This window comes from Lygodium microphyllum, chromosome 3 (assembly GCF_053477565.2).
Source record: "Lygodium microphyllum isolate KBCC chromosome 3, Lygodium_microphyllum_v1.1.10, whole genome shotgun sequence".
NCBI lineage: Eukaryota > Viridiplantae > Streptophyta > Polypodiopsida > Schizaeales > Lygodiaceae > Lygodium > Lygodium microphyllum.
Window position 1 is genome coordinate 171,552,089 of NC_141137.1, and position 27,659 is coordinate 171,579,747.

A 27,659-nucleotide genomic window follows, 5' to 3' on the forward strand; every position below is an offset into this window, starting at 1 on the left:
AATGCTTTCACTAGTATTTTAAGTCAGTTATAGAATGCAGGCTTGCCAGCTTTGATCCTAAATTGAGGGCTATCTTGTTTGCTCGTAACTTTGCCCAATTCATGGGAAGCACTGGTTGTGTCATTGAGCAACAACCCCAACTTGACATTTGATGGTGTGTGTTGTTCTATTCTCAATGAATAGATTGGACGCAAGACAAGTAGGGAAAGCAGTGGATCAACCTACAATGTAAGAGGAAGAACTGAAAAAATGGCAAATGCTGCAAATAAGAACAAAAATCGCAACAAAAGCAAAGAAAAACAACAAGATATCACTTGTTATCAATGTGGACGCGAAGGGCATAAAAAGCCTGATTGCAGGTACTATAAAAAGGAGCAAGAACGCAATAAGTGGGCCAATGCAAAAGGCAAAAAGAATGAAAATGGTGGCAACTCTACCCCTAAAGAAACAAAAAAGGAAAATGTGGTATCTAATGTTGTTATTGAAGAGATAGAAGAAGATAAAGATGTTGATTTGCTGATTGCATCTTCAGATCCACATACTATGGCAATGGAAGACATGTATATCACTAAAAGGGATGTGATAGATACCTTGTTGTCAACTCATGATGGTTTGTCACAATCGTGGATTGTTGACAGCGGTGCTTCATTTCATGTAACTCCATCTTTGGAGTGTTTTTCTTAAGATGGAGTGTTTTTCTTCTTTGCAAAAGGTAATCTTGGGAAAGTCTATCTAGGCAACAAACATGCATGTGATATTGCACGAATGGGCACCATACACCTGGCTCTTGAAAATGGTCAAGAATTGATTCTTCATGATATTAGGTATGTACCTGGCATTAAGAAGAGCTTGCTTTCTGTTGGGCAACTAGACAGTAGAGGTTACTTCACTACCTTTGGTGGTGGAATGTGGAAGATACGGAAAGGGTCTATGCTAGGCACTAGAGGTGGAAAAAGAAAAACCCTATATTATCTCTACTGCAAGGTACTCCTTGGAAAGTTTGTTGCAATTGCTAAAGTGCAGTCACACATGGAGTTCTGGCACAAGCATCCTGAACACATTTTGGGCATGCGTGTAACGAGAAATAGAGCAGCAGCTCTTGTTTTTCTCACAAGAAAAGTACACCAATAAAGTACTTAATCGTTTTTTTATGTCACGGTTACCGCCCCATTTCAATGGTTTTTATTCCACCTTGATTGCTTCAAGACGGTCTGATACTCTTTGATGGGAAGAGTTGATTCCTATGGTCTTGGACCAAGAGAAGCAATTGAAAGGGACCAATGCTTCTAAATCTAAGGCCTTGGTTGGACAGTCCTCTCAAAAGAAGGCGAGGACCAAAAGGAGGACAAATCTAAGGACAAAGACAAGGAGTCTACTTGTCACATCTGTGGAAAAACAAGTCACTGGAAGAAGGATTGCCTCAACAAGGAGAAGAAAAAGGAGAAGAAGGAGAAATCTTCGACGAATTCTGGAGTGGTGGCTGCTCCCTCAACAGCTACTTTCCTCCACTTGGATGTGATTGAGGATTCGCCTCTGACAGCTTCTAATGCTCAATGATGGCCCCATATACTCGGAAGTGGATTGTTAACAATGGTGCCTCATTGCACATGACACCTTTTTCGGCAAGTATTGCTCATTTGCAGCCTTCGCATGGCCAAATTTTCACTGGTGACACTTCATCTATTCCTATACAAGGACGGGGAGACATACATCTTATTCCAGATGGACAAGGTGGTGCTCATACATCCGAGGTGCTTTATGTGTCGGCCTTTGGGCACCATCTCCTTTCTGTGCACAAGATTTGTGCCCTCAGTCTTTTGGTGGAATTTAATGAGGATTCTTTTTGAATTCTTGATCGCGGATCGAGACAAGTTCTTTCTTTAGGTTATGAGGAGAATGGAGTCTACAAGTTGCGATCTTCTTTTGCCTTAGCTTCTCTTCTTCTTACCTCACAAACTCAATCTAAGCTTTGGCATGCTTGATTTGGCCACCTCAATTATAATTACCTTCGAAAGGCGTCCAAGGGACAACTTGTTCGAGATTTGCCGGATATTGTGGTGAGCCAACAACCTTGTGTATACTGTATCCATGGGAAGTAGACTCGTGATGCTGTTTCTAGCAAGGCTTCAAGGCGGTCTTTAGCACCCTTGGAGCTTGTTTCTCCCAATCTTTATGGACCGATGAGGACAGAGTCCCTTAGAGGGAGCTTGTATTTCATGCTCATTGTGGATGATTATAGCAAGATGACATGGTCTTATTTCCTGAAGCTGAAGTCAGAGGCTTTCTCCAACTTTAAGGATTGGTTGCTCTTTGAGGAGAACCGATCGAGCCAAAAACTAAAGACCTTACAATTGACTAAGGACAAAGAATTTGTTTCCAATGAGCTTGCTTGTTTTTGTGCAGATCGTGGTATTCACTAGAGCATGCCAATACAAACACCCCTCAAGAGAATGGCATCTTGGAGCGGAAGAATCATAGTGTGATCGAGATGGCCCGTACCATGATGAAGCATCATCAGACACCTCAATGTCTATGGGCTGAGGTTGTGGCTACTACAATTCACATCCTTAATCGTTCCCCTACTTCCGTTGTTGTTGATATGAATCCATATGAGGCGTACTTTGGGTCTAAGCCAAATGTTTCTTATTTTAGGGTTTTTGGGTGTGATGCCTATGTTCACATCCCGAAGATACGGCATGATAAATTTAAAGTGACTTCCAAAAGACAAGTATTTGTGGACTATAGCTCATAGTGTCAAGGCTATCAATTGTATGATCTTGTTAAGCGGAATTGTTGGGGGTAAAGGAGCCTTTGCCTAGCCGCCCATGTATTACTACACTGACAATACCCGCGTCTGCACATTTTACGCAATGGGCACCCATCACTGTCACTTCATTCTTTTTTCTTTCAGTGACATTTGAATAAAGAAAATGATGGTCACACATTGTGATTGTTGGAGTTCCCACATTTGAAGTCTCTCTCTCTCTTGCTCTTGCTCCTTCCACCATAGCTCTTGTTCTTGCTCATCCTTCCACTTCAAGGCTCACCTCCCTTCAATTGGTATCAAAGCCTTCTTCATCGTGCTCTTGAGCTTGGTTGGGCACACATTCAACATTCATTCAAATACCTACAGCTTGATCTTCACTCTTGGCAGCCATAGCCACACCTTCGAGCTTCCGATTGGTCTCATCTTTCTTGGGCTCACATTGGGGCATCTTGGGCACCCTCAAGGCATTCATTTGAAGGTATTGGAGCTCTTCTTTGTTGAGTAATTCAATTCACAGGGTACGAACAACAGGGCAGCCATGCCTCTTTGCTTCTTGTGAAGCATACACCTTCCCATTGCATTTACCCTTCGAGAGGGAGCTTCCCTGGGTCCTTGGCAACCCCCCACACCTACCCAAAGCTTTGTTGCAGCTCGCCAGCCCCTCCAGGACTGAAGGCATCATCAGCATGGCTGCTCACAAGTCACGTTTCAGCTTCACCTTGGTCTAGAGCAGCTCTCCCAAGCCTTGGGCACTTGAAAAGGGTTCATCTAATGCATACAAACATGCCTAGAGCTTGGCATTGAAGGCTTCAATCATTGGCATTGGGTTTGGACTGATATACATCAGTTCCAAGATTGTTATAACAGTCCACATGAAGTGTTACATTAGAATTTGATGTTTATGCTTGGTTGGCACTAGTTGTTGATGCCATTTGGTACCCGATTGATGTCCACATGTCAAGGAATGCTATGCATATGTTATGGAAATGATTTGGAAACATGCCTAGAGCTTGGCATTGAAGGCTTCAATCATTGGCATTGGGTTTGGACTGATATACATCAATTCCAGGATTGTTATAGCAGCCCATAGGCAGTGTTACATTAGCATTTGATGTTTATGCTTGGTTGGCACTAGTTGTTGATGCCATTTGGTACCCGATTGATGCCCACATGTCAAGGAATGCTATGCATGTGTTATGGAAATGATTTGGAAACATGCCTAGAGCTTGGCATTGAAGGCTTCGATCAGTTATAACAGTCCACAGGCAGTGTTACATTAGCATTTGATATTTATGCTTGGTTGGCACTAGTTGTTGATGCCATTTGGTACCAAATTGATGCCCATATGTCAAGGAATGCTATGCATATGTTATGGAAATGATTTGGAGCTGATTTTGGCCCTATTTTATCTCAGTTTAGTAGTGATTTTACTGCTGTAATACGCCAGGGCTGAAGCTAATTTGGTCACTTCAGGCTTTGCCTATTGGTTACGGGTGCTTCCCAAGTGCTTCATATGACTACACAGATGTATACGGAGGTCGGCACATGTCTTGTATTGCTCCGAAATGCCTTTTGAGCTTCGATCAAGCTCCGTCTTGGTTGGCATTTGATTGACATTGGTATACAATGGCATGCTTTGTGACAATTATTATACCTATGGTCTATGCTTGACCCTTTGGTACATGCTTTGAACCATATGTCAAAAAAGCATGCTCCTTACATTGTCTGTGTTCGATTGCCACTTGGAGCTTCAATTGGGCTTTCATTTGCATACTTTGGAGCTCTTGGATACTTATTTGGGTTGTTAGAGATTTGACATTGATTGTTACATGATGTACTAGATACTATAGGTGATGCTTGATCGATCCCCTGCTCTGGATGCTTCGTTAAGACACGGTCTTGGCTCCATGATGTCTTATGTATTCACATGCTATCTTTGAGCTTGGTTACTCGATTGACATCGATCTTTCTGCCAGTGGGAGCTTCATGCTATCTCTAGATATTGCAGAGCTTGTGGGTTATGCAGTTGAGCTTCTTGAGTACATGAGACTGGGATCCCTTACATGTCTATGCTCTTGATAGATACTTGTTTGCAATTGGATGCTTTTGGACTGATTTGATCCGTCTTCTCTTTGAGCATACACAACCTTTGTCAAGTCCTGTCAGTTAGGCATACACCCAGCTTGGCTTAATCTCAAGAGTTCTTTACAAGGGTTGTATCCTTCTACCAACATCGATTGCTCTGACACATTTGGATGTTTGGCTCATGGTTCTTGGCTGCTACAATGTTTGTTACATTCCCGCTTGATGCAAGATCTGAGCTGGCAGTCATACTTGACTTTCGATCACTATTAGCTCATTGTTTGCTCTTTTTTTCTCACTATTGTGATTTATTACAACAAGCTGTTTTATGAGGACTGTGATGTATTTATTGAGCTTAATCGTGTCATTTTGATGTACTTTTGGTACTATTTAGTGGACAGCTAGTCATTTTAGCAGTTTCTCTAATTTTCAGCTTGTTTTGGCAATGGTTTTGGCCTGTTTAGTGCTAATTACAGCAGGCTATTTTCTGCATAGTCTGCCTCTGTTCGACTCATTATGGCTGGTCATCTCAAAGATACGGCTTTGTTTAACATTGACAAGTTGGATGGCACCAACTATGGCTACCGGAAGTTTCAAATATGGTAGGTTTTGGTGCGGAAATTGCAAATTAAGCCATTAAGAAACAATGGTATTAAACCCGAGAACATGGATGATGATGACTGGGCTGATTTAAATACACTATGCAAGTCCACTATCATTTTATCATTATCTAAAGAGCTCCACAATAATGAAGATGAAGATCAACATGCATGGAAACCATGGGAAAAGATTCAGGAACTTTATGCAAAGCAGAGCCCTACTTCGCAGATGTATTGGCTTAAACACTTGATGGATCTCTGCATGAAGGAGGGGATCCCATTGTCTACTCACTTTACCTAATTTCATTCTATCATGAAGAATCTACTTCAATAGGGCATGGGCATTGAGTTTCAAGATTATCTGCATCCTTTGTTTCTGCTTAGTACTTTATCTAAGTCTTGGGATGTATTTCGTACTACGATCTGTACCAACAAACTTGATGGCCTAAAATTGAAAGATGTAGAGAGTGCTCTTTTGACTGAGAAAATTAACAAGAAAAGCAATTATGCTTCCACCAGTTCACATGCTTTATCCGTTAGAGGTGGCAGAAGTGGCAAGAAAAATAATGATCATCATGGAAAGGACTCTCAAAAGTCCCGGTCTAAGTCACGTGGATGCAGCAAGTCCCATGGACGTAAGTCTAATCTTACACGTCATTATTGTGGGAAAGCAAGACACGTACGGCTGCAATGCCATAAGTTGCACGATGACAAGGGCAAAGAAAAGGGAAAAGAGAACGTGCAAGAGAAATCCAATGATCGCAGTATTATACCTGCAAAGTCTAGTGTAAAGATTGAGAAGATAAATGTCATGTAGCCTAAGAAGTATGATGGTGACTACATATTAGCAGCCTCTTCATGTGATGCCTCTCAGTTGACCAAGGCTCTGTCTATGCATGCACAGTGTTGGCTCTTGGATTTGGGTGAGTCTTTTCATGTGACCCCCTACTGTGAGTGGTTTCATACCTATCCTAGTGTATCTGGTTATGTGCGCTTAGGCGATGATCAATCTCTTGCTATTGTTGGCATTGGTGATGTCACTCTACAATTTCCCTCTGGTAGCACTTTTGTTTTGCATAATGTACATCATGTACCTGCAATAACTAAAAGCCTTGTGTCTGCTGGGTAGCTTGATAATGCAGGTTATCATATATGCTTTGGTGATTCTGCATGGAAGATAACTCATGGCAGGCTTGTTCTTGCAAGAGGTGCCAAGACTGGCAACCTCTACCCCTTGGTTGTATCTGGTACTATTGACCATGTTGCATCAGTGGGTTCTGTCCCACATGTATCTCTCAAATATGCTCATCTTAGGCACATGTCGCTTAAGGTAATGAAAATGCTCAGTGCTTTGCAATATCTCCCACCTTTTGGCTACTTGCATTTTGAGTCGTGTCATCACTGTTTATATGGCAAGCTGACTAGGAATTCGCATAAAAAGTCTGGTATTCCACGCATGGGTGAGCCTTTGGCTCTTGTGCATTCAGATGTGTGAACTCATGCCTTGTCTGTCATTAAGGGGTGCGAAGTACTTTGTCAAGGTTTGGGCTTATCCCATAAAGCAGAAATCTGATGTCTTGGCCGTCTTTCAGCATTGGCGTACTCTCGCAAAGAATCAATCTGGCCATAGGCTGAAATGCCTAAAGACCAATAATGGGGGTGAGTACATCTCACGTGCCTTTGAGCATTTTTGTGATGAGCAGGGTATTAAGCATCAATTGACCGCCCCTTATACCGCTCCCCAGAATGGCATGGTTGAGCACATGAATAGGACTATCCAAGAGAGGATCCGTAGCACGCTTCGCTAGATTAGCTTACCATAATATTTTTGGACTAAGGCAGTTACTACTGCTATACATATCATTAATCGGTCGCCTTGCAGTGGTATTGACTTCCAAGTTGCAGAGGAGGTATGAACAGGAAAGCCTCCCTCTTATGTTCATTTGCATATCTTTGGATGTGAGGCATTCTGTCATGTGCCGAAGAACAAATGCAATAAGTTGGATCCTAGAAGTGTGAAATGCATTTTCCTTGGCTATGAAGATGCAGGTGAGATGGGATATCATATTTGGGATCCGCAGCCATGATGTTGTGTTTCATGAGGACAAAATGCACAAGCAGTCTAAGAAAGTTGTTCAGATCCGCAAGGTTATTTTTCAAAAGGAGCCACCTACTCCTGTATAGCCAGCTGGACAACCTGTAATAATAGTTGATGCTCATGGCCACAATGTTAAATAGGATCTTGGACAAGCAACACAGCCTGCATTGAGGCATTCTACTAGAGATAGACGACCTCCTGACCATTATGAGCCCTCCATAAATTATGTATTGGTTACAAATGCAAGAGAGCCTCTCACCTATGATGAGGCTATGCGCAAGGATGACAGTCACTCCTAGGAGAGGGCTATGCAATCTAAGATTGACTCATTGCATAAGAATCATACATGGCATTTGGTTTCCTTGCCAAGTGGCAATAGGGCTTTGCCTTGCAAGTGGGTGTACAAAATGAAACTCTTGGACACCCTAGGCTGGCATACAAGGCCAGATTGGTAGCAAAGGGTTTTAAGCAAGAGCATGGTGTTGACTTTGATGAGGTCTCTCCTGCGGTTAAAATGACCACGCTACACTTAGTCTTAGCTTTGGCTACACAACTTGACTTGGACTTATATTAGTTGGATGTCAAGATGGCTTTCTTACATGGGGACTTGCATAATGAGATATACATGGAGCAACCTAAGAGCTTTGCAAAGCATGGCAAGGAATACCTTGTATCAGTTGGATGTAAAGACGGCTTTCTTACATGGGGACTTGCATGATGAGATATACATGAAGCAGCCTAAGGGCTTTGCAAAGCATGGCAAGAATCACCTAGTATGCAAATTGAGGAAGAGTCTTTATGGCTTGAAGCAGGCACCTACAAAAAGCCTCTCTACAAAGAGCTTTGCCTTCCTAAGGAGGTTGATGGGCATTGGATGAGACGACATCTTTCCTCAAGACTCATCATGTTGTATCTATGTATATGTTGTATTATCTTCTTTTCCTTTTTTCTTTTCACTCCTCACTAAGACAAATTCGCCTTTACGCGGAAGGTTCTCTACCTACACTATGACAGTACTTGCACGTGCTTGCACATTGCAGGCGGTGAGCGCCCATCACTATCACTTCATTCTTTATTCTTTCAGTGACATTTGAATAAAGGGAAGACCGGTCACACATTGTGGCTGTTGGAGTTCCCACATCTAGAGAGTCTCTCTCTCTCTCTCTCTCTCTCTCTTTTTTTTTTCGTAAAAGGTAATTGTATTAATTACGAAAAAAAGTACAAGATAACTTGATTACAAGAAACATGACGCCAATTCCAGGCCATCATGTGAAAAGGGGCTAATTGCTACGAGTTACAAAGTTATGGCAAGGGGGCAGATGAAATTGCCATAAGCCAGGTACGGAAGTCCTCCCTAGAGAGCAAATCAGAATGTCGGAGAAGATCGAACTGCCAATACAAAAGGCCCTTAAGCCTTGCAATATGTCGCTGAACATTATAGGCGGAGTCAAAGAGAAAAGCATTCCTAATGGTCCAGTTATGCCAACAGCCCCAATATCGGAGAAAATGATACATGAGTTTCATATGTGGCTGTGCAGGAGTGGGGTATTTGGGCTGTCCGAAAACCCAATCAAATGGGCGCAGGGTGAATCCAACCGCTCCTTGCCAAATAGCCGACAAAAAGGACCAGACTTTTTTTGCGACGGAACAAGAAATAAATCTGTGGCGGGCTGATTCCACAGCAGTGGTGCAAAAGAAGCAGTTGCCATTGGAGATTCGTCGCTTGGAAAGAGCTGACGCAAGCGGAAGACCACCAATCATCACTCTCCAAAGAAAGACTTTACATTTGAAGGGGGTCTTGTTCAACCAGCCTTCCATCACAGTTGCCCTCCACCAAGACCGGGGCTTTCGCAAACCCCATAAAGCATTGGCTTTGTTAACTAACCATTGTTGATCTTTGATCAGACTCTCTCTCTCTCTCTCTCTCTCTCTCTCTCTCTCTCCTTTCACCATAGCTCTTGCTCCCGCTCATGCTTCCACTTCAAGGCTCACCTCCCTTCAAGGATGTCTCCACGAGCTGTGATGTTAGGTTCGTGGAAGTTCCAACCTTAGAGGGGGGTGAGAAACACCCTATTCTTGGAGATCCTAGTGATAGCTACGCGCTAGCAATTGTTCCTCTCACACCTGTGCCTCTTGAGGACTCTGCTTCCAATGACGATCTTAGTTCTTAGCCACCAAATTCACCGATTGCTCCCCTGCCATCAATGGCCCTTCCAAAAACTTCAGCAAATGGAGAGCGACAAGGTGAGACCTGACCTCCTCCTTGTTGGGCTCGTGACACTCTTCGTGATGCAAGGATTGAGGGATACCTAAGGAGTGGCAGCTGCAAGATGGCCTGCGGCGTTCTTAGAGGAACCAAGCACACACCACCAAGCTTGTTTACACTAATTACTATTTGATGACTCGTATCATGCAAGATCGGAGCCCACCTCTGTGAAGAAGACTTTACAGCATGATCATTGGTGGAAAGCAATGGAGTAGGAGCTGGAGTCGATTGAGAGAAATGGCACTTGGTATCTTGTGCTGAAGCCTCCTCATAAGAAGATTATTGGAGTCAAATGGGTCTTCAAAACCAAGTACCGCAATGATGGCACATTGAACAAGCACAAGGCTCGCCTTGTTACTAAAGGTTTTGCACAGCACCCACGCATTGATTTCCATGATACTTTTGCTCCTACAGCTCGGATGGCTACTTTGGCTAGCCATAGACGATGGCCGGTCTATTGATTTCCATCATACTTTGGCTAGCCATAGGCGATGGCTCGTCTATTAACTGGATGTTAAGTCTTCCTTCTTAAATGGGGAGTTGAAGGAGGAGATCTATGTTGAGCATTCTGATGGTAAGGTGTACAGGTTGCGGAAGGCTCTCTGTGGCCTTAAGTAAGCTCCCCGTGCTTGGAATGAGAAGATTGACTCGTTCCTCCAAGAGAAATTGAAGTATCGATGTTCCAAAGCCGACCCCCAGTTGTATGTACACACCTCAGGTGGAGGTCGTGTGTTGTTTGTCCTTTATGTGGATGAGTTAATTGTGACATGTAACCATACTTAGATGGTCGAGCAAACGAAGGCACCAATCATGAAAAGTTTGAGATGATGGATATGGGACACTTCTTTCTAGGTCTATTAGACTAGAGAGGATCTTTATTTCCCAACGACGGTATGTATAGAAGCTCTTGACTACATGTGAGACGAAGAGATGCAAGTCTCTTACACCTCCTATGGACCCGAATTGAAAAGCTACAGCTCATTCAAATTCTCCTTTGGCGGATGCTACCCGTTATAGGCAGTTGGTTGGTTCCTTGATCTAGCTTCTTAATACTCGTGTTGACTTATGTTATGTTGTAGGTGTGCTGGCAGAGTTCATGAGTGAACCCAAGATGGTGCATTGGTAGGCTGCTCAAAGGATTTTGTGGTTCCTATGGGGAACTACTAATCTTGGGATCTATTATCCCGCTGACACAGGTACTACGGACTTGGTACTTATAGGATGGAGTGATTCAGATTGGGTTGGTGATGTGGATCATCGGAGGTCCACGACAAGTTATTGCTTTACCTTGGGTGTTGGTGATGTTTCATTAAGCAGCAAGAAGCAATCTCCATGGTTGTTCTATCTTTGACTGAGGTAGAGTATCGAGCGGCATCTTCTACTATATGTGATACAATGTGACTTCACAGGCTCCTAGAGAAGCTTGGTTGCCCACTGACAGGTCCTACTGTTCTTCAATGCGACAACGAGTTGCATTACATTGGTCAAGAATACTATGTTTCATGCTCGAACAAAGCATATTGAGATTCAATACCATTTCATTCGAAAGAAGATTTTGGATGAGACTATTTCTGTTAGCAGTCATGTTTGTCATGCCTTGTCATCTCCTGCCTGTGAGCCTCAGTCTGAGTCAGATGAGGACTTTAGGAGCTCTGACTTGTCTATCACTTGTTTTGACGGAGGAGGTAGCTCATTCTAGAGCACACAATTTATTGCATTTTAGTGCATTTTCTCCTCCAGTCGGGATTTTATGTGCATTTCCCGGGGCAGTTTCTGCATTCTCTACCCTACCTCACCTGCCGGACATTGTCCACCGTTTCCGAGATTTTTCTGAGCATTCCCGGCATTTTTACCAGCATTAAATGCTGGTCGGATCAGCATTAAATGCTGGTCGGACATATTTATGGCCTCAAATTTCAGGTCGGCCAGTTTTTGGGTTTTTTGGCTATTTATAGCCATTTCCCACTTGGCAGTCAGTTGTATTATCATCTTCCCTCCTCCTTTGGCAGGTGCACACTCCAACTCCGTCATCTTCCTCCGTCTTCGGTGCTGCTGTCATCATCAGCCTGATCTGGTGCCCTCACTGACGCTTTGGGCTGCGTGCAGGGACTGATCAGTCCATTTCAGTGTATTCAGCATTCATTTCAGTCAGTGCAGATTTTCTTCCTTCATTTTCTGCTCTCTCTCTCCTCCTCCTCTATGTTCGTGTTCTTCTTCCGTTGCGCACTCTCACATGGTATCAGAGCCTGATTGAGAGCACGGAGGACATACCCTCAGGAGTGAGATACCTTACTGCTGCTGCCATCTGATCAACAACTGCCAGGCAACTTCTTCTGGAGGCTTTTCAGCCTGCGTTTTCTGTCCACGCTGTCTACAGAGGCTGCCACGTCATCCAGCGACGCAACAACCCTGCGTTTTCCACCAGGCTGTCCCTCCTTCTGCTGGGCGACTCATCTACAGGCTGCGTTTTGCTGTTCTGCTGGTCGCTTCCACTCCAGGCGGCACATTTCCTGCTGGCGACTCCTTTCCTGGCTGTTTCCTGGTGCTGGTGGTCTCTTTTCTGGTGATCGTCATCAGTTATCTTTGCGTTTTGCAGATACAGGTGTTTGTAGTCATTCTCAGCCTGCGTCTTGGTGGTTGGTGACCACATTGCTGGTCATATTTCGACATCGGCACAACTTTTTTTGGTGTTTTGCAGATTGGAAGATGTCTCATCAGTTTACAGGCTTTGATGACTCAGATGACGAGCTTTTGTCTCGACACTCATCTGAACGGAGGCGTGATTTCTATCACGAGGACCATCGTCCGGAGTCTATTCCTCTTTCCCGTCCCCCTTCTATTCATGTATCTTGGCGAGCCCCTTCCAGTGGGCCGAAGATGCAGCCTTTGGTACCCCCTATACAGGTACCCGTACTTCCTTAGCTGCCCAAAGAGGACTGGTTGGATGGCTCCAACTTTTCCCTATGGTCCTGCAAGGTGGAGTGTATCTTGGACTCCTTCGATCTTTGGGAGCTTGTTTCTGTTCCTATTCCCCGGCCTAAGGTGGATCCCACAGATGGGACATCTATGGATCGTGCAGCATTATGGGATCGGCTCAGTTCAAGAGCCAGATCTTTCCTCTTTCTGAGTTTGCAAGATTCTGTCCTTGTTCATGTTCACAGGTTGAAGACTCCAGCAGACGTGTGGAGAAAGCTCGCGTCTCTCTATCAACAGAAGACGTTTGCCCACTGGATATCTCTTGAAAAGAAGTTGCGGATGCTCGCTATTGATGATAGTCCTTTCATGAAGGACCACATCAAGAGATTACAGGATATGAGGGATGAGCTTGCATCCCTCGGTCGGACGATATCTTCTGAAGACATGGCTATGATTCTTTTGACTCAGCTGCCATCGCCTCGGTTTGATGTCTTCTACACCAGCCTTCTTACATCGAGGACCCGTGAGAAGCTTCTATGGAAGGAGCTATCCCCGCTTGTCTTGGAGCATGACGAGCGACTCAGAGAGGTCAGTGCTAGTGGATCCGACTCCACCAGAGCCTTTGTTGCAGGTTCAGGAGGACAGAAGAAGAAGAAGAAGTCAAAGGCTAAGAAGAAGGACAGTGCTTCAGGCTCTGACTCAGATTCAGAGAGACCGAAGTGCCCACACTGTGGGAAAGGGACACATCCCGAGGAGAAATGCTGGAAGAAGTACCCTCACCTTCGTCCGGGAGCGAAGGATGGATCTACATCGGAGCCTTCTTCTACCTCTACACCAGTTGTTACCCATGAGTCAATGTTCCTTCATATCCATGCTTTGGAGGAGGATCCTTCTTCCGTGGCTGCAGTGTCTTCTGCGCAGCCTTGGTTAGTGGACAGTGGTGCTTCGAGTCATATGACTCCCCGAGGTGATTTGTTACAAGATCTCCGTCCATCACAGGGTTCAGTCACTGTTGGTGACATTTTATCGGTGCCTATTAGTGCGGGATGACCTTCGAGCTCCTTTTCACAGGCCCTACATGTTCCGGATTTGGGCCTTCCCCTCCTCTCAGTTTATGGTCTTACGAGGCTTGGCATACGAGTGATCTTCACCGAGCATGCCGTTGTTATTGAGGATTCTCTTGCAGGAGCTGTCTTATCTACAGGTTGGCAGGAGAGCGGGCTTTACAGGCTCCATTCCCCTTCTTTGATGCAGGGTCCTCCGAGGCAGTATATTGCTACACCCGTTCCCGCTTGTGCACCTTCTATTCCACAGGTTCCTTCCCATCCCCCACCCTCTCCTCCGGTGGTTCCCTCGTACCCCCCATCCCTTTCAGAGGGGGACGATCTCGGTGATGCAGCTGTGGATTCCCTGGCCCCTAGTGTTTTAGAGGGGGATTCCCAGGATCGTGAGGAGCTCCTTCAGCAGCAGTCTACATCGACGGACTTCATCGACCTTGGCATTCCTCTTGCCACCCCAGGATCCGTTTCTCCCTTGGCCTTCTGCCACATCCAGGATCTGAGAGGGGGTGTTAGCAGTCATGTTTGTCATGCCTTGTCATCTCCTGCCTGTGAGCCTCAGTCTGAGTCAGATGAGGACTTTAGGAGCTCTGACTTGTCTATCACTTGTTTTGACGGAGGAGATAGCTCATTCTAGAGCACACAGTTTATTGCATTTTAGTGCATTTTCTCCTCCAATCGGGATTTTATGTGCATTTCCCGGGGCAGTTTCTGCATTCTTTAGCTTGCCTCACCTGCCGGACATTGTCCACCCTTTCCGGGATTTTTCTGAGCATTCCTGGCATTTTTACCAGCATTAAATGCTGGTCCGACATATTTATGGCCTCAAATTTCAGGTCGGCCAGTTTTTGGGTTTTTTGGCTATTTATAGCCATTTCCCACTTGGCAGTCAATTGTATTATCATCTTCCCTCCTCCTTTGGCAGGTGCACACTCCGACTCCGTCATCTTCCTCCGTCTTCAGTGCTGCTGTCATCATCAGCCTGATCTGGTGCCCTCACTGACGCTTTGGGCTGCGTGCAGGGACTGATCATCCATTTCAGTGTATTCAGCATTCATTTCAGTCAGTGCAGATTTTCTTCCTTCATTTTCTGCTCTCTCTCTCTCCTCCTCTGTGTTCGTGTTCTTCCGTTGCGCACTCTCACAATTTCCCTAGTCTGCTGCAAGACAGAGGACAATCTTGCAAATTTGTTTACCAAAGGCGCTTCCTCAAGCTTTACTCCAACAACACTCTAGATCCCTTAGCCTTCTGCCATGTCCAAAATCTAAGAGGGGGTGTTAGAGCTAGACAATTGGTCATTCCCTAGACACGCAGGAGCATCAGAAGCATTAGGAGCAGTCAGTACAAATGACACGTGGCAGGTCAAACAATAGGTTACACATGGCAGCAAGTCGGACAAGCTGGTTGGACAGCACAACCAAAGAGGATAGTTCGTCCCATCTAGCTTGTCGAATGCGAGAAGAGAGGATAGGACTAGCACCGAATCAAGAGATGCCATCAATGCAAATCGGGAACTAGAAACCTTAGAAGAATATAGCAAGAAAGGGAGATAGGATAGTGGTTTGTCTAAATCATCCCAAATCATGCGATCCCCCAAAGCATACATGCCAGCCATATATATCCTTCAAGAAATACCTACAAAAAAACAAAGAAGATGCTACTACTGGAAGGAAAACAAAAAATAAGAGGTGTCCTCCAAATAATCAGGGTCCATCAAGCCACCATACAAACAAGGAGTATCCGATTACAAAGGAAACACACATTGCTAGGCGAAGAGGATTGGCTGTTGTAAACACAAATATCCAACCAAGAAGAGAAGTAGAGAAGACTCCTCTCACATTGCCCAACACATAGAAATGATTGCCTAGATGTGCCTTTGAAGGTCTCCATCTACCGTCTCATCATAGCACCTAATCAACCTGTGTTTTCACAATATCTAGTGCCAAGCGACAAGCTATTGCCATCTCCCCCACCAGGCGACTACTACAGTACCTACGTTTTTGCTGTCCAGTAGGCCATCTACATTAGCAAACACCTCTCTTCTTGTCGCCTCAATTCCCTAACACTTTGGTGATCAATGTTTGGTGTTTCCAGCACTCCAACACTCCCACCAGTGGTCACAACACTTGGGATCCATCTCCAATGGACGTCACTCTCCAATACTGCATTGCTCTACCCTTCGGCATTCTGTACACTCTCACATTCATTTACAGCATTCATTCACTTCAGAGTTTCTCCTCTTTGTGTTTAAGTTGAGAGTTTTTGCATTTTGTGTTTTGCATTTAGGGTTTGAGTTTTGTTTATCTCTGTTCGAGTCTTTGTGTTTCAATCTTGGTGTACATGTTGTGTTTCCTCAGTGCAAACCCTAGCATATCTTCACAAGGGGATCCCCGACCTAGGAGATGTTGACCACAAGAGGTCAACAAAGGCTATTGCTTTACTCTATCTCTTGGAGTAGTAAGAAGCAACCCACAATTGCCCTATCATCTACATGGTACAGTATAGAGCAAAGAGCAATGTCTTCTAATACATGTGAGACAATGTGGCTTCAAGGGTTGCTGGGAGAGCTTGGCTATCCACAAACAAGTCCTACTACAATTCATAGCGACAATGAGAGTTTCATTGCTTTGGCACAAAATCCTATATTTCATACTAGGACAAAGCACATTGAGATACAATACCATTTCATTTGGGAAAAGCTCTTGGATGAGACTATTCATGTGGTGTGTTATAAGACAAAGGATAACTTGGCAGTAGTTGAAACTCCAATCCCACGCATTCTCCATTAATGTGCTTAGATGCAAGCTTGCTAATTGCAACTTTGTTGGGTCCATTTCACCAACAAAACAAAGAGAGGAGATTTTGCATTATCCTCTCCATTGCCATTAACCAATATCAAATACCAACCATTCCAAAAGTAAGAATTTCTTCATTGTACCCATCATCTGCTTGCATGTGTCCCCACATCCACCTTTCTCACTAGAAGCATCCCATATCACCCCATTTCAAGGAAGGGTGGACCCCTAAAGAATGGGGCATGCTTGTGCGTCCAAGAGCTTTTAGTGGTTTCCTTGCATGTCATTGAATCACATGCTACAAAGCACATTGTTACTTTGATATCAATGAATTATAAAACACCAATCTAGATCAAACCTACATATGGAAGTCCCACCTATATTCAACCTGTACTCAAGACACATTGCAACTATTCTCACATAGAGAGAAAACATAAGAGGCATGGATATCAAGCTCAACTCCCCACTATAAAGCCAAATAGGTTTACTACCATGCCTAAAACTAGTATGATTAGCCATGCTTGCATCATAAAGCTCACCATTCCACATCACCAACCCGCATCATTTCTATGTAAGGACATGACATCCTATTGGCCTAGAGTCCAAGTGTGCCGATCACACAAGATAAAGGTACAATTGAGCCATTACAGAGCTACTTAAACACCCTAATCTAAGCACATATGTTCACCCCTAGTCACTAAATGGCCCAAGGTTAAATGCTACAAGTGCCATATTGGATATCCGAGAATTAAGTCCTAACACCGCATAGGAAGGAACTAAGCAAATTCATAAATAACAGTATGATTTCTAAAACACTACAATAAATAAGCTTTTAAGAGCATCTTGTATATTACAAAGTTCATTAGATATCAAGGAAACTTTCGCTTCAAGGGCAAGTCAATCTTGATAGCAAGACCGCCAATTAAAGAAAACCTTCATCAATATACCAACAACCTGTCAGAGTGCAGCGATGCGGAAGCGTAGGATAAAGACCGAGAGAGAGTGAACACACAGAGAGGAGAGAGAGAGAGAGAGAGAGAGAGAGAAAAGGAGACAGTGTAAACGCAGAAAATCTGCAATGTAGTATGCTGTATAAGAGTGCAGAAATACACAAGGGGGCAGAGGAAATATCTGCGTATGTCTCCAACTTGATGATCTCGATCTCTGTCAACCCGAGCACAGCCTGTCTCAAACAATAGATCTCGAGATTAGAATCTGAAATCACTGAATAATATACCAACAATGTGCTGGAGGACTGCTATAAAAAGCAGAAATAAAAGGCATAAAATAAACAGGTCGGCTGCATTAAATGCAGCCGACTGCAATAAAATAATGCCTAAAAAACTGTCTGACTGCACTGCAGGCTGCCATGTGGCACCTGCGCAGTCCGCTGTTGTGGCTGGCTGCTGACGTGGCACTGTACTCTGTCTGTTGTGCGACTGTTGACGTGTCTGCTGATGTGGCACTGTACTCTGTCTGTTGTGCGATTGTTGACGTGTCCTCTGTAATCTGTCTACTGTACCAAACCCTAACTGTGCAGAAACCCTAACACAGCCTGTCCAGGGGATGACTCAAATGCTAACACCCCCTCTCAGATCCTGGACGAGGCATCAAACTGAGGGATCTGGAATGCTGCCGAAGAAGAGCCTAGGGAAGCGCCTTTGTCAACAAATCTACAAGATTATCCTCCGTCTTGCAATACTCCACATCAATGGTCCCATCTAGAAGCTTCTCCCAATGTGCTTTGTCCGGGCATGGAATACGGGATTCCGTACCAAGGCAATGCAACTCTCATTGTCGCACCGCAGAAGAGTAGGACGAGTCTGGGGTAGCCAAGCTCCTCCAACAATCTCCAAAGCCACACAACCTCACATGTAGTGGAAGATGCAGCCCGATACTCCGCCTCAGTGGAAGAAAGGACTACCGTGGGCTGCTTCTTGCTACTCAAAGAGAGAATACCTATACCCAAGATAAAACAGTAGCCTGTAGTAGACCGTCAGTGGTCCACATCGCCAACCCAATCTGAGTCACTCCAACCTGCAAGAACCAGATCTAAAGCATCTATACCTGCGGGATAAGAAATCCCTAAGTCAGAGGTCCCCCTCAAATACCGAAGAATCCTTAGGGCAGCCTGCCAATGCACCTGTTTGGGTTCTGTCATGAACCTGCCAAAAGACCCACAGCAAAACAAAGATCAACACAAGTGTTGAGAAGCCAAATCAAGGATCCAATCAACTGACGGTAGCGTGAAGTATCCATCAGGGAGAATCTGAGTGTGAAGTGGCCTTCCAATTTGGATCCATAGGAGTAGTAATGGGCCGCCAAGTCTCCATCTCAAAAGTCACCAAGAGCTCCTAAATGTACCTCTGCTAAGAGATGAAAATCCCCCTCTGAGACTGATAAATCTCGTGACCCAAGAAGAAATGAAGCCCCAAATCCGTCATCTCAAATGCCTGATGTAAAGCTGTCTTGGTCTCTTGGACCTTCTGTGCATGATACCCTGTCAAAATCAAATCATCAACATATAACACAAACAACACACGACCAACCTCGGAAGTGTGCACATAAAGCTGCGGATACCTTGGAGCGCCGATATCCCAACTTCGACTGAAGCAACGAGTCAATTTTCTCGTTCCATGCACGTGGAGCCTGCTTGAGACCATACAAGGCCTTCTTCAACCTGTAAACTTTCCCATCCGAGGATCCAAAGCCAAGAGGCTACTCAACATAGATCTCCTCCTGCAAATCACCATTCAGAAAGACCGACTTCACATCCAACTGATAAACAGGTCATCTCCTATGGCCAGCCAAGGCAAGAACAGCTCGAATAGTCGCCATACAAGCAATGGGGGCAAAAGTACACAGAAATCAATACCGGGACACTGAGCAAAACCTTTAGCAACAAGACGAGCCTTGTGATGGTCCAAACAACCATCGCTAAGATACTTGGCCTTGAAGACCCACTTGACACCAATCACCTTCTTGTGAGAGGGACGAGGCACAAGAGACCAAGTGCCATTCCTCTCAATAGCCTCCAACTCGGCTTCCATGGCCTTCTGCCAATGATCAAACTGCAAAGCCTCCTTCACTGAAGTGGGCTCTCAATCCTGCATAACACGGGTCAGTAAACAATAGTTGGAGCAGACAAGCTTTGAAGAATGTGCCTGGTTTCTCCATGACCTCCGCGGTTCATCCTGCGGTTCCCACTCCTTAGGGAACCCCTCGATCCTTGAATCTCGAAGGGTGTCATGGGCCCAACGAGGAGGATAAACCTCTCCCCGTCGCTCTCCATCAGCTGAAGACTCAGGAACATCCACTGGCGGAAGCTCCTCAGGGGTGGCCGGTAGAAGAGAAGACTCTGAATCCGAAGAAGAATCTCCATCAAGAGGCTCTGGCTCCAAAGAAACTGTCTCGGGAGCCCAACTCTCCCCTAGATCTCCAAGGACAGAGAGCTCCTCACACCCCTCTATGGGGCCAATACTTCCACAAACCGCACATCCGGACTCGTGTAGACATCCCGCTTGACGGGATCAATCAAACGATAACCTTGGGATTGGGAGCTATAGCCAACAAAACCCTGCCATTGGGAAGTTGCCTCGAACTTATCACGCTGCGTCGTCGAAATGTGCACATAAGCGTCACACCCAAAGATCCTGAAATAAGAGACATCAAGCTTAGTCCCGAAGTAAAGCCTCAAAAGGTGTCATCATGTCAACGGCCGAAGTGGGAGATCGATTAAGGATGTGAGCTGTGGTAGCCACTGCCTCGGCCCACAGAAACTGAGGTGTCTGTCAGTGCTCCACCATGGTGCATGCCATCTCGATCACACTTTGGTTCTTCCGCTCCAAAATGCCATTCTCTTGGGGAATGTTCTCAACACCCAAATTTTCTTGCAGCATGAAATCAGCAATTTCGCAATTCATTGCCAGAGAATGGACTTGTAAGACATATGAAAACATTAGACATAAATTCACCTCCCTTGTCTGAACGCAAGGTCTTCAGTCGCCAGCCAGAACGGTTCTCCTCAAAGAGAAGTCAATCCTTGAAATGAGAAAAAGCCTCCAACTTCAAAGTCAAGAAATAGGCCCAAGTCATCCTGCTATAGTCATCTACGATCAACATGAAGTACAAGCTCCCTTTCAGAGGCTCAGTCCTCATCGGGCCACAAAGATCCGTAGATACAAGCTCCATGGGTAAAGTAGATCTCCTAGAAGCTTTATCGGGAATCGTATCCCAATGCAGTTTCCCACGAATGCAAGAGACACATGGCTGATGGCTCACCACTATGGCCGGCAAGCCTCAAACAAACGACCCTCGCGACGCCTTCCGAAAATACTCGTAGTTCAGGTAGCCAAACCGAGCATGCCATAGCTCGGACTGTGTTTGAGAAGTAAGAGCTGAAGAAGACTTCAATTTGTAGACTCCATTCTCCTCATACCCTGCAGAGAAAACCTTCCTCGATCCACGATCAAGGACTCGAATAGTATCACTATCAAATTCCACCAAGAGACCAAGAGCACAAATCTTATGAACCGAAAGTAAATGATATCCCAATCCTGGCACATGCAACACCTCAGAGGTGTGGGTACCACCACGTCCATCTAGAATAAGTTGCATCTCACCCCGTGCAGCAATAGACACAGAAGAGCTATCTCCAATGAAAATCTGCCCACGCGAAGGTCACAAATGGGCAATACCAACGGAAGAAGGAGTCATGTGCCGTGAGACACCAATGTCCACAATCCACTCTCGAGCCTGGGGAGCTGTCATCACAGCATCAAAAGTTGTTGGTAGAGTCCTCAATGACTAGTAAGTGTAGAAAAGCAGCTGATGAGGGTGCAGCCACCGCTCCAAAGTCCTTCTGTCCTTCTTCTTGGTATCCTTCTTGTCTTTGTCGGAGCAATCCTCCTTCCAGTGACCGGTCTTTCCACAAATATGGCAAATCGATTGCTTCTCCTTGTCCTTCTTGGATTTGTTGTCCTCCTCCTCCTTCTTTTGGTCCTTCCCCTTCTTTTGAGAGGCTTGACCAACCAATGCCTCCAATTTAGAAGCATTCTGTCCCTTCAATTATTCCTCCTGGTCCAAGACCATAAGAGCCAACTCTTCCCACCGAAGAGTCGACTCCCGCCCTGAAGCAATAAGAGCGAAATAAAAAGTACCGAATCGTGGCGGCAACTGGGATAGTAAAGTAATCGCCATGTCTTCGGAGAAAATAGGCTTCCCCGTATTTTGAACCTGCATCTAAAGCTGCCGAAGCTTGTTGATGTGTTCCCGAAGCAAGGAAGACTTATTCACGAACAAAGTCCGCATCTGCACCTCCAAAGAAACCCTCTTCATCAGAGTCATCCAGTTGAACATCTGGTCGAGCTCCAACCGTATCTCACGAGCCACCGTCAAGCGCTCGATGTGAGCTATCACGGCTATGGTGCAAGACAGAAACAGAAAAGATTGAATCCTGGCATTCAGTTTGTCTCAATGAGACTGAGCCTTGGTCAACTCCGCACAAACATTGGAAGAGAGTTTGGACTCATCCCTCACCAAGGGCCTGTTAATCTCCTCCATCACCAGTTCTGCCAAATCATAAGACTCTAAAATGGCCAACATCATCACCCGCCAGATGCGTAATTGTCACCATCAAGCTTTTGATCCATTGAAGAGCCGGTAGGATAAGCACCTTCTTGTCCATGATTGTCTGAAACTCCAAATCAGCCTCTGTAGACATGTTAACCTGCAATGCCTGCACAAACGCAAAAGCAGCCCCCTCTGACTATGAAAACACAGCCTCCTAGGACTGGTTCCTCTGCTACCCAAACCTTCTTCACCCACCAGAGGCGATGAAAAGGTAAAATTTGCAATGGAAGGCCTCAAACACAGCCTTTCTCCTCTTCGAAAAAACAATAACCTGTAGCAAATTCACCGATTAGACTCCTTTCCCACACGCCCACTCTCGCTTCAGCCTTGATCCCGTGCGCAGCCCTCCAGCTCGCCCTCAAATCCTGGAAACACAACCTTGTGTCACGCTGAAATCTCCTCTTCAGATAGGTTCAGCCCTCAGTCAATCCATCTTCACCACTCTGATACCATGTCAGAGTGCAGCAATACGGAAGCGTAGAACAAAGACTAAGGGAGAGTGAACACAGAGAGAGAAAAGGAAACGGTGTAAACGCACAAAATATGCGGTGTAGTATGATGTATAAGAGTGCAGAAATACACAAGGGAGCAGAGGAAATATCTACGTAGGTCTCCGACTTTATGACCTCGATCTCCATCAACCCGAGCACAGTCTGTCTCAACCAACAGATCTCAAGATCAAAATCTGAAATCACTGAATAATATACCAACAATGTGTTGGAGGACTGCTATATAAAGCAGAAATAAAAGGCATAAAATAAACAAGTCGACTGCATTTAATGCAACCGGCTGCAATAAAATAATGCCTAGAAAACTGTCCGACTTCACTGTAGGCTGCCACGTGGCACCTGCGCAGTCTGCTGATGTAGTTGGCCGTTGACATGGCACTGTACTCTGTCTGTTGTCCGACTGCTGACGTGTCCTCTGTAATCTGTCTACTATACCAAACCCTAACTGTGCAGAAACCCTAATACAGCCTGTCCAGGGGATGACTCAAATGCTAACACAACCTCCACTCAATTAGAAGGCATTGCAACAATATATTCTAAATTCAAATGATAACTATATGGCAAAAGATCATTCTTATTCTTTCTTTCAAGCTAGCCCAAGCTCAAGATTTCCAACAATTTTATCGTCAACAACGTAGGGGACATCACAATTTGACCTTCAACTATGGAAAAGGCCAATTCTCTCACTGTCCTTGTTAGAAGTAAGAAGCAAGTGGCATTTCAATACCAAGTGATCAATTCTAGAAGTCATGTAAGCCAATCAAATGAGTGAAATTGGCATATGGCCACATGTGAAGCATTTTCTGGACTCGAGGGTGTAATTTTAGAAAGAAAACATGAGGCATTCATACTAAGGACAACTAAATTTTGGAAATACGTGCTTATTCAAGCTTCTAATGCACTGCACGGAAGCCGAACCTCAACACTCTACACACCTAACCCTACCAATAAAGGGTTGGTGGTTATGAAAGTGTACTTGAATTGAGCAAAGAAACATGTAGAAAGTTGCACCCAATAGCCCTAGGTAAGGAATATGTTACTTCTGAGATATCTACTCAATGGTTCTACGTGGTTTAGTTTTGAATTTGTCCGCAATGCATGTGTTGGCATCAGAACCATGGCTGTGGTTCAGTAAGAAAATTAGTGAACTGAAATCCATGATGAGCCTACCGATGGCAATGGTCAGGTTTCCTGCATTGCAACCAATGTCGAGGCAGTCCTTCCCTTCAAACCAGTCTTTGTGGAAGAAGTGCAATCGTGGATCTTCGGTTGAGCCCTTCAGCATCTGCATGTTGATGGAGGTAACAATGACAGTCCAAAGCAAGGGCATTCTTAAGTTGCGACATAACCATCAACTTTTATTTACCCGGTAGCCGTAGTAGTGATAATAGTTTCCATAAACGAATCGATGTTTTTTCCTGTGTTTAGCGTCTTCATCCGCCTTCTTGTGCTGATCGCCATCTGCTATTGCTGAATGCTTCCTCTTCCTGTTCTGCTCCACCTTGTGGTCATCCTTGTCTGCATTTGTCTCCCGCAACTCAGGCGCTTCCTTGTCTTCTTTGATACTTCTATTACTTGCTCTCTTGTCGCCATGCTCTTCTTCATTTGCCTCCTGCAACTCAAGCGCTTCCTTATCTTCTGTGATGTTTATATTACTTGCCGTCTTGTCGACATCCTCTTCTTCGTTTGCCTCCTGCAACTCAAGCGCTTCCTTATCTTCTGTGATGCTTATATTCTCTGCTGTCTTGTAGCCATCCACTTCTTCCTTTGTCTCCTGGGGTCCAGCCGGTTCCGTACCGCCTTCGATGAGCAGAACAACGCTCGGAGTCTCTCTCGGAGTCTCTATTTCTTGAGGCTCTGTCTCCTGGGCCTCTCCTTCTCTACGTGCGGTTTCCTGTTCGTGTGTCCTCGTTTGACGTACCGTGAAGCTTACCGACTTCCTTAGCTCCTTGTCTTCTGTTTCGCCCGCGGGAGTGTTAGAGGTGGGAAAATGTTTCTCCGCCATGGGAAAGCTCAAACAACATGCAAGCCGGACACTCCGAGACAGATTCCAGGACCGTGGGTATCGTATCCACCATTTTAACCTTTGGCCATGCAATTGCCATCGCTTTAAAAGACATGCAAACAAATATGGTTTCGTGCAACTTGCTATGTGGAAGGGAAAACAATATTGGAGGAAAGGCACAAAAGATGGTGGTTGATCCCATGGTTTTTGAGTTTGTATCTATGGTTTGAGGTAACCTCCTGGGCATGCAAAGAGTGGAGAAGGACCTCTAAGAGAGCCTACGAGTTCATAATCTAAAGAGGGAGGAGTCATTGGGGCCCAAGTGGAAAACCTTTTAAGGCATTAGCAGTCGTCTCCCTAGCAAGGCTTAAGCAACAGTTTTCCCTTTATTTGATTGTTGATGTCTACTTCTATTTTATGGGTCAGGTCTTAGGGGAGGATAAGTTCACTTGATGGTTCTCTACTACCTACAAATTCAAGCCAACGCTTCATCAACACTATTTTGTGGATAAGGATTTTTTCATCAACACGCCTTTGAACCTATGAATGTAGTGAGCTTACCTCAATGCCAAAATGAGTTGCCTCCTCCCTCGCACACACCGGTAGCTCCACAATCCTAGATGCTAGCTCAAGCATCCTCAAGCCTCCTCCATCGAGCTCCATCCACCATAGGTGCGTGCGCGCGAGAAAAGAGAAGAGAAGAGAAGAGAAGAGAAGAGAAAAGAATAAGAGAAGAGGAGATGGTGAAGAGCTTCACCCTCTTGATCCCTCACTCCCACACACTCACTCCCTCACACTCCCTCTCTCAAGAGCACACACACAAGCAAGGTGAAGAGAAGAAGAGATGGCTCCTGTTAGCCACACACTAAAGAATGAGCTTCCATTCACTTTTTGACCTTTAGATACAAGCCCTAAAATCCGATGGGCACTCATCCCTTCTTACATGACTGGCCGTTCTGGCAAGGTCATTTTTCCTATTTCCCTCTTCTTGCCTCATGCATTAAGCCCACACCCGTCTATTCTTTTATAAATGGCACAGGAGGGAGCTTGACGCTCTTTTACAAGAGTTTTTAGAGTTTTTTTTATGTGCCTTCCATTTAAAATTGCGCTTTTTGCCTTAGCTTAGCTTTAAGGGTCGCCTCTGCGTCTTTGCTCTTTTTTTGTCATTTTTCCACTCTTTGCTTCATATTTCCGCTATCTCGAATTGAGGTTAACATTACCCCCCTCCAAGATGGGTGCTAGTCCCATGGCACTTCGAGCTCTTTGTTGTGGAAGGGTGGGGTAATGATAGGGCCACATGTGGACTCCATTGATTAGGAAGCTTTGGTAATGATTTGGATGGAGAACCCAAGGTATGTCGAGTGGATGATGGGGGCCTCCGAAGTTGGTGGTTTGCAATATCTTGTTGTACTTGAAAGGAGAAAATGTTCTACCTAAGGGGAGTGTTTACCTCACTGTGCAATGCTTTGTGCTCATACTGGTGAGACGGAAAGCTGGGTCTAACCACAAGCAACTAACCACAAGGCAAGTTTGAGTGATGTCCCACACTTGAGGAACTCATTTATGTGAAGGGAGGTGCGGTGTGTGTAGCTTAGGGTCACAGGTCTAACCATAGGCGAGTGTTACCTCCCTAGGTATGTCCTACCCTTGAGGTGCCCTAAGCATGAAGTGAGGAGTCCAAAATGACTAGGGGGTTAGGAACAGAGCCAACCGATCAAGGCCACCGGACATGCCTAGCTTGAGGACCCCTAGGTGCAATGATTGTGAGCTATGTGTCGCGAATAGTATTTGGATGTGTCGGGTGCTCCTTTCATTGTTATTTATTTGTTATCTTTGTGTTTGGCCTTCTCTTTTCTTTTCTTTGCTTTTCTTTTCTTCTCTCTTTTTTTTTCATGATGAGTTACATGATTTGGACAGTAGCTAATTGCTAGTTATCATCATTAGAATGTGGTGGGGAAGGGGATTTAATGGAGTGACTCAAAAATTTACAGCTTTGTATGTAACCCTTAAGATTCAAGCGGACATGGAGAGAGGTGGTGGAGCGGAATGGGTGGTTACAATGGGTGAATTGGTTGTCACTCATATCCTCAAGAATAGCTACACATAAGGAAGATAGAAGCCTGGCTCGCATCATTAAGCGGGTCATTACGCACCTATCTATGGCGTTAGGATCAAAAAAGAGTGGGGAGAGACCACGTTCTGTCGAGGTGGGATCTTGCTTAAGTAAGATTTTAATAGCCTAAGGTAGTTGCGTATGGTAATGAAGGCGGGATCGAGACAGGAGGGAAGTCAGCAATGAAGTGGGTCATGGTAGCAGCTAGGCTGTCTAAGGTAAAAGTGAGGGCTTGTGCTAAGGTAGTAGTACAAGGGTTATATATGATGGGGACATTGTACCAACCATGGATGTTTGTATCAAAATCTACTCCTACCCTATGAGGATATGCCATGAAGTTGGGGTTGTTTCTCTCAGAGGGGAGGGTATTACAATAAGCCATCCAAAAGAACACATTGTCATCGCAAATGCATCTCCGGCAAAGTGGTTGGCACTCATATCTGGGCACAGACTGAGGCACTTCAAAAACCTTATTTTGTCAAAACTCTGCATCCTTGGTGCCCTAGAGGGTGGGATTATTCTCTCTTTCTTCCAGCCATTGGTTGCCTAGCCGGCTTCCAACGCCGATCACCTCTTCCACTACTTTAAGGGGAAGGACTCTACATAGGCCATTGGGGAGGAGGAAGCTGAAGTTAAAAGGCTATTTCTCTTTTTTTTGTCTCTCCTAGACTACGAGTTATGTATGGAAGCTGGCCGGTAGGTCACGTGGGCATGGTGGAAGAGGTGCGGACGGCTGTGCCATAGGTTTGGCCCTCAATCTCTGTCTTGCTTCTTCCACCATTTTCTTTCTCTTTTCCCTCAGGACAATTTTTCTTTCCAC

The 27,659-nt window shown here is 45.1% G+C and overlaps 1 protein-coding gene across 4 annotated transcripts in view; it reads right to left on the reverse strand.

Moving 5' to 3' along the window:
• The window catches only part of LOC148039179 (S-adenosyl-L-methionine-dependent methyltransferases superfamily protein), a 58,510-nt gene extending 33,670 nt beyond the window's left edge, over nucleotides 1-24,840 (reverse strand). For 3 of the 4 annotated variants that reach the window (XR_015690368.1, XR_015690367.1, XM_087675074.1), the window contains exons 1-2: nucleotides 24,088-24,838; nucleotides 23,892-24,006 (exon numbers count right to left, since the gene is read on the reverse strand). Coding sequence is in view for 1 of the 4 variants with exons in the window: in XM_087675074.1 (XP_087531200.1) it covers nucleotides 23,892-24,006; nucleotides 24,088-24,726 (754 nt within the window). In the remaining 3 variants the exon portion in view is untranslated. Of the gene's footprint in view, nucleotides 1-23,891; nucleotides 24,007-24,087 lie in introns of all 4 variants that reach the window. The other variant, XR_015690369.1, reaches the window with a different exon arrangement.
• Nucleotides 24,841-27,659: the final 2,819 nt, after the last annotated feature.